Consider the following 14,909-nt stretch of genomic DNA (forward strand, 5'->3'; position numbering starts at 1 on the left):
TTTGAAAACAAATTAATATTCTGGTTTAATATAATGTTTCCAGATTCTTAGAATTTTTGAAGTATTATCTGAACAAAAGGCATTTCAGTCTTTAATTGGGCATTTTGGTGTGACTTCTTTCTTTACACTACATGTATTTTGTATAATTTCTCATTAAGTTCATTCATGCAACTCTGCTTCAGGAAGAGTAATTTACTGAAATTGTCAGCATTTTTTTTACTTCTCATATTTTCTTGCATATAATCTCACATTGACACTTAAAAGGATAGGATTCTACTCAACAGATTAAAGTGGTTTCTTATGGGTGCAATGGAGTTTAAATTTGAGGAAAGTACTTTTCCAGATTATCAGAATTCTTGCTAATTCTGTCCCTGTCTCTGCCTACATATAATGATCTTAAGTAAGACATTGGTATGTCAAATTCTCAGTGGTATAGAAAACTCAGTTCCTTTGAAATCTGTTCTTCTATTACATAATTATTGAGAAGTATAAGCTAGACACTGACAGAAATGTTTTGATCCTCAAAGTATTATCTGATAGTATGATTTATACCAGATTAATGACTGGCCAAACCACTGGGCAGGGCATAGCATTTCCAAGCAATTACGAAGAATGAAATATCATTTTCTCTTTTCAGGTTTCCCGAATCTGCAGTTTCTGTTTTGAAGAGCCAGCACTTACGGCAGAAACTCCTTCAGTCTCTGTTTCTTGATAAAGTCTACTGGGAGAGTCAGGGGGGTAGACAGGGCATCGAAAAGCTGATCGACGTGGTAGAACAGAGAGCCAAGATCCTGCTCACCTACATCAATGCACATGGGGCCAAAGTGTTACCTATGAACGAATAACAAAAGGTCTTCTGGCTGGTGGTCCAGTCCTTTCAGAGATGAGGCAGTGGAGATGAATACACAAAGTAAATGAATTTAATCTAGTAAATATGATGAGCCTGAGCACGATAGCAGTCTTTAAAAGCTTTTGCAAATATACTGCTAAAATGTATCTGTTTACATTTTCCTTTAACATCATGACCTGGAGTCTCAACATCTGAGCACAGAATGGTTGCAATTTTTATCCCAGTTAGTTGTGTTAAAGCATCTGTCACATTGGTTAATAGGATAGTATGAACGAGAAGTGGTGATTCCTTTAATAAATCCGATTTGATGCCATTTGCTGGTTTGACCAAATACTAATGGGAACAGTTCTGGACATCTTTCTGTTGTTGACTGTTAGAACAGACAGCAGTTTCAACGCTACCCAGAGGCAACTCTACACTGGAAAATGGAGGTGTATAATCTTCAGAAACTTCAGACTCTATAGTAATTTTAAGGAGAAATGTTGGTTTATTTGTAAAACCCCCAGTGTATATTCTATTATATCTAAAAATGATCAGCCAGCTCTGTGATCCTCAACACAAGAATCTCATTTCCCATTCCCTTTTGGAAATGTATTAACATTTTGTCATCAGTATAGAAACCTACATCTGACTGTTTATACATTAGGTAGCTTTACTCTCTGTTTTGGTCCAACTTATATCTGGTGGCTTAAAAATTCAATTTTTAGGTATAAAGTTGCATATGTGAAACTACGCTTATTGAGTGTCTTTTGGTTGGGTAGATGCTCTTTTTACATTTTTTGTCATTTTTACTAAGGATAAGCTAAAATTTCTGCTTATTTCATAAATAATAGTGGATTTCTTCAAGCTTGTTCTTTGTAATTATATTTAAACAGAATTAATTGATATTGTCCAGATTTGACAATAGGGCCAGATATTGAGTGTTTGAATATATTGTTTGACTTATTCTAATATGAAAAATAGGAGCAAAATAAGTTAAAACCCAACTCTGATCAGTTCTCCTCAAGTGAAATCACATGACTAGAAACAGGAAATTGGAGGATATTTAGCCTCAAACAATTCTCTCTGAACTCTGTTGTTTAGTCAATAAATCGTGTTCGACTCTGCGACCCCATAGACTGTAGCCCTCCAGGTTCCTCTGTGCATGGAATTTTCCAGGCAATAATAGTGGAGTTGCCATTTCCTTCTCCAAAGGATCTTCCTGACCCAGGGATCGAGCCCATGTCTCCTGCTTGGCAAGTGGATTCTTTACCACTGCACCACATGTCCTTGGAGGCATCTACATCATGTTGTTTGACAGATGTTCCCATAGAACATGTATGATTTCTCAGTTCTGCATGTTATTCCTAAAGTGCATCCCATTTTCTGTGTTCTAATAAGGGTCACTCAGAATCACTGAAGATTAGAACTACTAGAGACAGTATGATAAAGGCTAACCTATCTATAGATTTTAATTTATACAAACATTTGGGCAAAGTGACATAACATGTAGATTATAAGAAAACGTAGACAGAGGGAAAGGGGATCATTTGGTCCTCTAATTATAACTTTTCTAGGCTTACATTCAAGTCCTACTTTTTAGCACCCTCACTTCACAGCTGACCCTTAGAGAGCTGGCCTTCAGACCATACCGTCTTCAGCGTTCCCTCTGTAGCCCTGAGTGCGTCTCCCCACCCTCTGCCCCATACTTTCTAAGTACACATGGACTCTGCTGAGTCTCCACCGCTACCTGCTGTATTTGGTCTTTTTAAGATCACTTTGTGTCTCAATAATCAGCATATTAATGAGACATTGGCCTAACAGAAGTCTGGAGATGCAAACTCTACATTAAAATAACTCTTTGTCAAGTTGCCTTATACCTTGTCTTATCTAGGTGGCATATTTGCATTTTAATATGCCTTTCATGGAATATACCATCTTGTCCAACTTTGTGATACTGGTGCTGGAAATCCCAGGTTCCTCAGAAGTGGCTTTGATTTTGCGTCTTAACCTATACCTCTTCTGGGCAACTTGGTCCTCCAGCTGGTGGGTCTCATTATTTCCAGTTTTTCTGAAATGCAAAGTATCAAATGACAGGTCCAGGAACACATGTTTAATTTAGTCACCTTTGCTTTTTAACAATATATGTTGTTTTAGAATCAGTGAATAATTCATGTTATATTATTTTTGAATAATGGATGACTTCAGGCCAGGCTTTTCATTCTAATAAGTAATACTCTTCTTTTACTGAAACAATGAGAATACTCTGTGCCTTTCAAATGTACTCATTATGCTGCAGTTTGGTTCACATTGCACATTATGGGGTTTATTTATAATCTGATAAATTTAAAATAGAGCAGTTTACATAGGCAGACATACAAAAGCTTATTCTTGTGTGATTATTTTTAAACTGGTATTATGAAAATAAATACATATCTTAAAAATGTGTCATAAAAATGTTAAAAATTAAAGATGTGTACTTTAAATTTTGTCAGTGTTTTTGTTGTTGTTGTTTTGTTTTTATCTTATTTTATAGGTGAACTGCTTTTCAGAAGTGAACTCTGGGGGAATGTTTGCTACCTTTATCCATGATAAAAGAAATAATTGAATAGTCGAGAATTATACTAGACTGTGTTTGTGTATGCATATATTTGATATCATTAATAATGATATTATGCCTTCCCTTGGTGTACATTTAGCACTCTTTTAGGTGGTATGCAAATTACTTAACAGATATCATAAATTATAAGAAGATACTAATTTGGGGTTTTCTTTGCTTGATGTGAGTCTTACCATTATATTTAAGGCTTCCTTGGTAGCATTCATATTTATTAAATTTATTAGGCACATGGGGAACTTATTAAAACATAAAATGTCTTAGACTTGTGCTCAAAATATTTATAATCTCTAAACTTCTGTAATAGCCTGTTTATACCATTATGCTTTTAGATATATGGTAAATTATATCCAGTGACTGAAACAAAATAACCTAAATGTAGATTCATCTATACATTGTCTTATGAAATTCTAATATTTATCTCAGTACAGATTAAATAAGGCACATTTAGAGCACTAGCCTGAAAATATGATATGAAATGGTATTGATACATAAGTCAAATAAAGATGATGAAGGCATTTCTCTAAAGAATAAATAATGTTATCAAGAACCAGGAACTTTCATGAATGAAAGATGATTTGACTTGTCAGAAAAGGTATTGAACACTTGGAAATAGCCCCAAGTGTTTTTTCAGTGCAATGCTGGACTTGATTTTGTATTGAATGGGCTATTTAACAATGCTTTAAAGCAGAGGTTAACTTGTAGATTTTTACCCCAGGAAGATACAAATAATTTCTGTCTGGTGGATAAAGCAATCCTACCTTAATGGCTTTACAAATTATTACCCTGTTGGACATTAGCCAGTTTTTTAAAAATTTGTCCAACAATCTTATCCTAACACTTGCCTGTAAATATTTAGCTTTTGAAACACTCTTGAAATCGTAGTATCATCTTACTAGTTTCCTTGTTATTAATTATTGTAATAAAATCTTTGAGTATGTTCATTTTATATTTGCATAAGAGTTGCGGTTTTACCTTTTTGAAGATTTTGGTTTAATAAACTTTTGACTGTAGAGTCTTACAATTGTATTTACTTGAGTGTCATGATTTTAAATTTTGAAATTTTAACAACTTTCAAAACAGAGTCACATAATTTAAAAAACTGAATGCTACCATTTGATCAACAGCTTAAGTTTATTTTCATTTCATCCTTTAATTGGTTAAGAATTGTTAGTTGATTATCTACTTGAAAGGTCCGACTCAGATGGGTTACAGGCAAACTTTGTTTTGCAGTCTAAAAATGCACATTGTACATGAAAGAAGTCACATAAATCGTTTCTTATACTAGCATTGCATGTAGTTAAAATAGTTCAACATTTTGTTTTTTCTTCTTAGAAAGGTATCTTTTTACCCTCATGTCTCCAAAGTGCATTTTATTTGTTGATAAAAACATACACAATTTTGCATGCATTAAGAAATCTCTATGCATCTTCTTAAAAAGTAATGTGTGTTTCTTAGCAGTGCTTGTCAAGATTTTTAAAGCTTTTGAGACAAAGAGATTATAAAAACCCTTCCTTGTCAGGGGCCTTTTTGTCATGCTGCAGAATAGCTAGCTGAGCTATATTTCAAAAGGCAAACTGGGCTGCAGGGAGTGTGGCCAGTCACTAAATGAGACTGAAACAGCTGTGATTTTGCAAGATGTGCCAACATTTTCTTTAGCTCCAGGACACCAGACATTATCTGGCTCATAAAGTACTCTATGTTATTGGCTCAACTTCTGTTTAGGAGAACAAGATATCTTGTTCTATATCCTCATTTCAGGCCCTCAGGAGTACTAAAATTTGAAGTCAATGTTATTTTTTGACCATATAATACTTTAAAAAATAAACTGCAGTTCACAAATCCTCTCTAACTTGGTGAGAATACTTACAGTTAAACTTGCAAACTTTAGGTCTTTCATGAGAGAATTTTGAAAAATATATTGCATCTCCTAGGAAGGAGTGTCTTCTTCTCTCTCAATCAGGTAACAAGTGACAGTTAAAATACAAGACTTTCCTGAGAGTTTCACTGACAATTATGGCAGTACTATTTGTGTCATTTCCATCTTACTGTATTGTTAGTTGCAAGCAGAGAGAATATGTTTAAAAACGAGTGACATGGTGGCATCCAAAGTAGAAAGTTCCTAATTAAGGACTTAGATTCCTAATTAAATCTTGATGTTGGCCCCAGATTATTTTCCAGATGCTAGGAGTAACAGGTCTCCAAGTTGTGACAACCAAGAATATCTCCAGATGTTGCAAACTGTCCCCTGAGAGGCAAAGCTATCACCCTAAGGTTTAGAACTACTGCTTTAGTCCATTGATAAAAAGCACCCCCCTGCCCCACCATAGAAGGTAAACCTTTAATTTTCTTTTGTCTTCTCACATTCATAAAGATTGTCCAATTCCTCATATTAGAATGGGTTGCCCTGCTTTATGGCATCAATCAGAGTCCCAAGAGGTTTGATGGTTTGGGGGAAGGGGTCTAGAAATAAGCCACTTGAAAATCATGAGGATGAGACATCTTGGGCTCATCAAGACAAATTTCAGGTGAAAAATGTGTATCTGGGAGCATATCATTAGAGTGAAGAACTGACTCCATGCTGCATCTGTTTCTCTTACTTTAGCCTTTGCTTCCCATTTCTTTTGTTCATTACAAGGATACTGTTTATACATCATGGCCTGCCTCAGGGAACCCTGACCCCTCTGCCTGAATGTTAAACCAAAATGCTTCGTTCAGAACCCTGTCCACCTGTGGATGGCTACAGGAAGGAAGAAATTAACACCCCTTCCCCCAGGCTGGCCGTTCCAGGAGATACTTGCAAGATTAATGACTTTTTATTTTTCCTCCTCACCTACCCCCATCTTTGTTTTATAAAAGAACCTGGAATCCAGACCCCAATAAGATGGTTGTTTTGAGACATTAGTCTGCCATCTTCTCAGTCTACTGACTTTGTATTCCTTGCCCGAACACCTCGTCTTTTGGATTTATTGGCCTGTCGTGCAGTGAGCAGAGTGACCTTGGACTTGGTAGCAATATGATAAATTAAACATCAGGGAAAACATTTTGGATTGAGTGGTGGTAAAAGTGTTTACCTTCTTCTGTCTCTGGGGCCAGTATCTGTGTCCTTTGACATGAAGACTGGTCTGTAAAGAAGACATCCTCTGCTCAGGACCCTAACAGTCCTAGGAACCTCCTCCCCTACCTTGACAGAAGATCAGACATTGTGGAAGGTGTTTCCTTGTTAGCAGGTGAGGAGAAAGAGAAATGAAGTGCATTAGAAAGAAACTGTTGGGCCAGGGTACAGTTGCAGCCAAAGGGCAGAGCATAATCACATGGGAGATCTAAGAAAAGGTTAGAATATCAATATAATAGACCAAGTAGTGTCACGGGAGCGAAGTACCTTCAAATCTCCATGGCTGGAAACTGCTAAGTTTGATTTCTACTGGCAAATGTCCATCCCAGCTTGGCAGGAAGGCTTCGCTTTTCATAAAAACTGGAGATTCGAGCAGGTGAGCAGCCTGGATGTTTTCATCTCTGTGCCTGAGTGAAGGGAATTTCTGAAGGGCTGGTACTTTCAGGTACAAGTCATCAGACAAAGCAGTTTGAGAATCGGTTAATGAACTATCTGGTAAATAACACTGGTAACTACAGTGGATGGTAAGAGCTATTAAACAAATGATGACTCTGATTATATTTGAAGCAAATACAAGCTACATCTTTTGTCCATCCACCAATCCTCTTCTTCTGGGGCCCTCCAACCCACTGTGTCACTTCCCCTCCGTCAGGGCCCCCAGTCCCTATTTGAGAGGTTCAGGGATGTACATGTGACTTCCACTGGGCAAACAACATCTCTTTATTTAGCTTTGTTTGCTGTCATCATTGATTGGTTCAGAATTGAACTCCTAACTGACTAGGAGAATGTGCCTCAGAATTTTAGAGCTGGAAAAGAGAAAAAAAAAAAAAACAGGAATAAAGTACTAATGGGCAATATTCTGGAGATCTTAGTCAGACTTTCTTCTTCGTAAGCTGGAGAATGCTGATGGAAGAAGAGCTGGCAACGGGTAGCTGCGCCCATGGTCCTGTGGCTTCTGCTGTCTTTGTTGCCCTGGAGATGACTTCCAATTCTTGCCTTGAAATGTCTCAGTATCTTTCATTGCTTTTTTGCTTCAACTTTTGCCTTTTTGCTTCAACTTAATCTAGGTTGATTGTTTTTCTGATGCTTGCAACCAACAGAAAAATCTCTGATTTAGCTCTTTTTCTAAGCCAAGTTTAGAAAGCATGTCATGATTTTTTCCCATGACAGACGAAGATGTCCATGTTCTTAGATGCTCTTCCCCTACTTCTTTCCTTCATGAACCAACTTCTGAAATATGTATCATCGTGCTCACATTGTTAATCTTCTTACTGTTTACTTTCTAGCTTCCTCCTCTCACAGGTGCCTTATTGCTTTGTGTGCATGGATTTCCTGCCCACCATCAATTATAACTTCTGCACTCCTGAGGTCTTTGTTTTTCCTCCTTCATCTCTTTGCTGACACGTTTCTTCATCAGATGATTATTAAAGACTTACTCATGAGTTCTATATTCATAGAGACATCCTCATTTGTGAATAACAGTGTTTTATTGATGTATTTCAACAATAGCCTGGTGATAGGAAATTTGGATTTCATATTTTATTTTCAAAACAAAATGCCCCTGGAGGTTTGTAGACATTGCACATCTATTATTTGGCTTTGAACATTACTAATAAGATTACAGAGGTCACCCTGGATTCTTCTAACTTGTAGGTGATTTGCTTTTCAAATTTTGTTGCACATTGTGTTTTTTCTTCATTCCTTAGTTTTAATAAATTCTCAAGACATGTCTTAAAGCTGGTCATTCTACATCAGATTTTCCTAGAACACAACAAGGAATCAACATATTTATATTTTCCTTCATTTCAGGAATACTTTTACAATAAATATTTGAATATTATTTGCTTCTATTTTTTAGGTTTTCAGATAAAGAGATATGTATGATGTGTGTATGGAATCTGCTTCTGAATTGTGTTTTCCTTATTTGCTTAATTTTCTCTATATTTTTCCTTCACAAAATTTACTATTTTCTCAAAGATTTTCTTTATATCTCTGACTTTATCTCAGCAGTATTTACCCTATTTCTAACTGGTTCTAATTAGTCTTAATTCTTCTAAATGAATTTATCTTCAAATTTCCTTTTTAGAAAGCTTGGTTTTCATTTTCTGCTTCTATATTAATTTTGTGTTGATTGAAAAATTTTTTTAATCTTTTTAGGTGAAATAGATTTTCAAAGAGTTTTAGAATTTTCTCAGAGACTGTAGGAAATAGTTTCTGAAATTTTTCAAGTAAAATTCAAATGAAATAAAGTTAAAATTGTATTTCCTCAGTCACACTAGCAACAATTTAAATGTTCAGTAGCCATGGGTGCTTTAATGGATACTCTGCTGTCATCAGCACAGGTGGAGGATGTTTCCATCATTATAGAATGTCTACTGGCTAGCATTGCTGCATAGCACAGGTGTCTCTGTATATTTTCATGTGCCACCCTCAGCAACAGCTGCTGTTCCCCAATCTCTATCTCAACCTCATCTGCCAGGTAACACATCTAGGTTAGGGTTGTGGTCTCTGTCTTAGGCAGCTCGGGGTGCCATAACAAAATGCCACAGACCAAGAATTTACTTTTCACAGTACTGGTGAGGGGGAAGGCCAAGATCACGGTGTCAATGGGGCCAGAATCTGGGGAGGGCTCTCTCCTTGGGTTGTAGATGGCCACCTCCTTGCTGTGTATTCACATGGCCTTTTGGGGGTGTGCAAGGGTAGAGAGAGGAAGCACGCTCCTGGGTGTCTCTTCTCACAAGGGAACGAATCCCATCATGAGGGCTCCATCCTCACGACCTCTTCTAAACCTCCCAAAGATTCCCAGCTCCAAGTATTATCACATGAGATTGGGGCTTCAACACATGAATTTTAAGTGTGACACAATTTGATCTATAGCACTAGCCTTTCAAACTTCACATCCTTTTTGCATAAAAGATGCATTAATTCCACGCAAATAACCCTCAAGTTTTAAATTGTTTCTGCATCATCTCTAAAGTCAAAAGTTCAAAGTTTGATTTAAAAATCATCGAAGTCACATGTGTAGGAGACTTGAGCTATGATTCATCCTGAAGCAAAATTACCCTCCAGCTGTGAACCTGGGAAACCAGGCAAGTTAACTGCTTCCAAAATACTGTGATGGGGCAAGCATAGGATACCATTCAGAAAGGGAAAAATAGGGATGATGGGAGGAGGGAAAAGGACCAAGCAAGTCCCAAACCTAGAAAGGTGATTTTCACTGGCTCTTAAGTCTTGAGAATAACCCTCTCTGACTCTATGTCCCACCTCCTGGGACCACTGAAGTGCCAGCATCACCCCCACAGCTCTGTCCCTGTTGCTTTCTGAAAGGGTCCTGCTCATGTGACGTCTGGGAGGGCAGTGAGTGGAGGCATCCTGGCCCAGTGAAAGCAGAAGGAACTAGTTCTGGCCCAGAGCCTGTGGGGAGAGTATCAGCTCTGATGATCTCTGAATCACCTTCAGCATTATCGTTCCATTTCCTTGAGGAAGAGTGCACCTTTATAACTAAAGAGCTTCACAGTCCTGTGATGTAGAATCATGCAGGCTGAATAGTCCTGTGATTTGCAGTTAGCAAGTTTGACAGCCTTCCTTCATTCTATTCTGCTTTCTCTGTCCCTTTGACTTCAAAATGGCAGTGTCTTTGGTGGTATAACCCCATTTTCTCTTTGTTAGGTTTCTTAGACCCTTTTGTTTATTTTCAAAGAAATCTGCACTCTGCGTTCTGCTTTTGGTGATGGTCATCTTATAGCTTTATACTAGACACATCATTCTTTCCCTTTTGCATCTTCTTCATTCATTTCAGTGGTTTCTGAAGAAGAATCATGTCTTTTATCCCTTGCCATGTTTTTTTTTTTTTTTATGAGTTTTTCTGTTCTTAAGAGAATCATGTGAGAAAAGAGTCTGTTGGGGTGGACTGGAATGTGTGTTGGGTGAGAGGATGTGGAGACCTGATCTAAAAGCTCTAGAAGTTATTAGTTACAAAGAAATCGAAGAGTGAGGCAGGATGGGTCTAATTTTGAAGTAGTTTTCATACATAATTGTGGGCCATTACATAAAGGTTTGGAGGAAATTAACTAACCATTCTGAGAAAACTGTCATGGCTATGGGAGATAACATGAAAAGATATTCCAGAAACACCATGCAATAGAAATAGTCTGCTCTGGCTTAGATCCATTTTGTGCACCTGTAGTCATCACACCAGTAGTTATCTCTAAAGGGAACTATGTTTACCAGGGAAGGTCACCTGAGTTTGTATCATTGAGAAAGATTCAGAAGGACTGAGACACACACACTCATGCACACACACACACACGACATACAGGACAATAAATCTAGATACAGAGGTAGATTGCTTTTATTTCTTTCTTTTTTTTTAGGGGGTTGGTTCTTGATGAAAAGGCTGATTTCACAGTTGATTCAAAACCAAGTGATTTACTATTTTCAGAATTGAGGCTTTTAATTTAAGTGAGGGTGCCCCAAACCACGAGATTAAACCACACCTCAGGATTTTCTGGTATAATTAGCTCTGAACTGGTGATGACTAGATAATTTTTTAACTTTATTTCTTTAAGGCTTTATTGACTTGTTCATGTGATAACTATTTCTTGAGTGCCAACTATGTGTCAAGCACTGCCTTAGATCTTGGGATATAGTGGAGGAAAATAAGGGATCACTCTTTTTTCCAGCAGCTTTCTTCTTCAAGTCTTTGATCATGAAATTGTAAAGGTTAATATCTGTCTATATGTGGTAGAATAGAAATCAGAAGCATTAGCTAATTTTTTCACACATAAGAAAAACTAATTTTGTATAGAGTTCCTTTAGCCTTTTCTTTCTGTTCTTCAACTGTTCCTACTAAAAAGGCATGTTATTTTTCAGATATGTTTATGAATCAAAATCTCTTGTGTAATATCTCAAATATCCTTCATGATAGCTCCAGCCAATGCACTTTATTGTCAGGAATTGTGTGTTTTGCGCCCTTGATGCTCTGTTCTTCTTCGATTTTATCTTTGGTAAAAAAAAAAAACAACTCCTCGAATAAATCATGACAAGGACTCTGAAAAGAAAGAACTTGGATTTAGGCCAATCTGGGTAGCATGCTTTCAGATCAAGGAAATGTTCTAAAATCAATATTTAAATAGCATATTTGGCAAAATGTTCTGCCCTGAAAGGAATGGGTGACATTTTTTTTGAAGGGAAAGAGTAATGGGAACCAGACAGCAAAGTTCAAGAAGCCAGTTCCTGTAAGCCTGCTTCCCTCTGTTGCAACATCATCCCCTTCAACAGCTTTCAGAGTCTTAGATCTATTCCTCCATTATCAATTGTATTCTCTTTCTGTTTTGTTTTTAGAGCATTGCAGAATTGCTACCTTCTATTTTGTTTTATGTGAAAAGCCTCTTCAATGCAATGTCTGACTATTGGAATCTTTTTCTGACATATGCAGCTGTTTCATCTATGTAAAACCTCCAGTGGTTCTTTCCCTTTTCCACTAACTCAGATTTATTCTCTTTCTCCGAGATACAGATATATGGTTCTTGATATTCTGTCCTGTTCTCCTACTTCCCTCAAAGACTCTACCCCATTGCCCCCCCCCCCCCATCTTGTTTCTCTTAAGAAATGCATAGCTTTGTTTCTACTGCCTGGGACAATGACAGCTAAATCAGCTTTGTCTAATGAATAGTTTCACAAACCTCTTGTTTGTCTTATTTTTCAGCTTTTTGAAAGTTTCTTGAATGAGTACTGGATACCATTTGAATCAATGGAGAAGAGCAGGACATAAAGAAAGAGGCAAATAATGAGTAGAATGAGACACTTGGATAACTGGTCATTATGTAGGCTCATTTGGTATCAATTTTTCATTTATATTTTGAAAATGATAATCAGTGAGTTATAGAAGGTTGTAACAACATAGATCTCTTAATTTAATAATGATAGCTACCCACCAGTCAGAATGGCCATCATCACATTTCTACAATAATAAATGCTGGGAAAAAATGCTGGAGAGGGTGTGGAAAGAAGGGAACACTCCTACACTGTTGGTGGGAATATAATTTGAGGCAACCACTATAGAGGCACCATAAAAAACTAAAAACAGAGCTACCATATGATTACAGTAATCCCACTCCTAGGCATATGTCTGGAGAAAAGCATAACTCAAAAAATACATGCAACATAATGTTCATAGCAGTTCTATTTACAATAGCCAAGACATGAAAGCAACCTAAATGTCCATCAACAGAAAACTGGATAAAGAAGATGCAGTAATATGTACAGTGGACTATTACTCAGCCATAACAAGAACGAAATAATACCATTTGCAGGAACATAGACGGACCTAGAGATGGTCGCACTGAGTGAAGTAAGTCAAAGACGAATGTATCACTCATATGTGGCTTCTAAAAAAAAATTGCATAAATAAATTTATTTACAAAACAGAAACAGACTCACAGACACAGAAAACAAATTTATGGTTACCAAAAGGGAAAGATTGAGCAGGGGAAGAATAAACTAGGAGATTGGATTATCATATAAACATTACCAAATATAAAATTGATAATCAACAAAGACCTACTATATAGCATAGGGCACTATTCTGTAATAACCTGTATGTGAAAAGAATCTGAAAAACAATGGACAACTGAATCGCTTTGTTGTACACATGAAACTAACACAATATTGTAAATTAAATATACTCCAATATAAAATGAAAATTTAAAAAAGATAGTTACCATATCAGGTTCACACTTTGAGGCTGCTATATATACTGTGATATACTTCAAAACATAGTATCTGCTTTAGTCCTCTCCACTCTATCTGACACAAGAGAAAATTAAAGAATGAAGAACAAGAACAGCCAGGAAATGACAATCTGAGAGTCATATCCAAATCCACCCAACTTTACAAGCCCTGCTTGTGACAATCAGGTCACGTGGCCTACACAAGTCCACCCAGGACTCTCCACTCTTGTCAAGTGACTCACTTCCCCGAGAGAATTTGTATCACTTATACACACCGAGATAAACTGCAGAAACCATGGCCAGATGCTGAAGTGGAAACATTGTCTGATAGCCATCGGATTGAGAAAAGGGTCAGCCACTCAAGTTTTTCAGTGTCCGTCTCATATTTGGTTCTACTCAAGCATATTGAAATGACAGTGACCATTTTCCAAGATGGGTACCTACTCTTTAAAATCATTATCTTCTTGGTCCATATGTTTGGACTTCCTGATTCACAGGAGACAGAGAATGCCAGCTCAGAATTGCAATCTCAATCCATTTGCCATGATGCTGAGTTACACAGAACTCAGGCACATGTAAAATAAATACCTCTTTCTGTTCCAAGCCTTGATGAGCATTTTTCTTGATGCATTTGGATTCCTCGGGTAAGAAAAATCACAATGTAAAGCCATTCTTTACATTCGATGTTGTGAGTTTGAACAAAGGGCTGTGAGACCGCTGTGGTGTGAAAGCTGGCGAAGTTCACAGAACAAAGGAGGGCAAAGCCCCCTTAAAATCACAGCATTCCACTTCATTTTACTTTGTGTTGTTATGTCGAAAATTGAATTTGCTAGTTTGCAAGTAGATATAATAGCCAGTTAGAGCTTTGTTCAACTGATTAGTTAGTGTGTTTTAAAGCAAGAGATTGAAAAAACAATTAGCAGATTTAAACTCATATAAAATCAACTCTGTGGTGAGAACAAATTTTTACTTTCACTGAGAGGCATACAAAAAAGTTTATTTTCACGATCAAAATGGATACTTTAAAATTTTTTTAACATGACTTCGATTGAAGCATTTTTTGGCATTCCTGTTGCCAGTTGTATGAGTGATAACACTCTTAAAAATGATATTAAGTACCCAGCATATATTTAACAATCCAGTATCTAACTGGTTGGTTTATATGGAATTTTGGAACTTATATATTGAGGATTGTGGAGGACTGAGAGCTAAAAATAGACATCTCTCCCTTTATTGTTGTGAGCAGGTTTTTAAGCACACTGGACTCTCCAAGCAGACATCTATCTCATCACAGGCATGAAACCATGTCAAAGCTCATAGCCGGGGGCTATCTGAGCCTGTAATGCACAAAGCAGTATGAAATCCATGGCTTCAGTCCAGTGTTTTGTGTGGGAGATAAGGTGTTGTTTTAGAATATTATGTTCTTTCTTATGAAGATAATAGGCTATCAAAATCTGTTCCAATGCCATATGTAATTATGAGAAGCAATACCTGAACAACTGGTCAGTCCAAGACCCATTTTAGAAGAGGCTACTGTTGGAAAACAAAGCTCCATCAATCCATCTATCAAGATGTGCATTCATACAGCATTGATTTATTTTTATTCATGTCTTTCTC

General features: G+C 36.9%; 1 protein-coding gene across 2 annotated transcripts in view; it reads left to right on the top strand.

Annotated features, from left to right (window-relative positions):
* GASK1B (golgi associated kinase 1B) overlaps nucleotides 1–3,315 on the top strand; it is a 66,683-nt gene extending 63,368 nt beyond the window's left edge. For both annotated transcript variants that reach the window (XM_043487588.1, XM_043487578.1), the window contains exon 5: nucleotides 638–3,315. In XM_043487588.1, the coding sequence (XP_043343523.1) occupies nucleotides 638–845 (208 nt within the window). In that variant the 3' untranslated portion in view covers nucleotides 846–3,315. The remainder of the gene's footprint in view (nucleotides 1–637) is intronic.
* The last annotated feature ends 11,594 nt before the right edge of the window (nucleotides 3,316–14,909 follow it).

Source organism: Cervus canadensis, chromosome 1 (genome assembly GCF_019320065.1).
Source record: "Cervus canadensis isolate Bull #8, Minnesota chromosome 1, ASM1932006v1, whole genome shotgun sequence".
Lineage (NCBI taxonomy): Eukaryota > Metazoa > Chordata > Mammalia > Artiodactyla > Cervidae > Cervus > Cervus canadensis.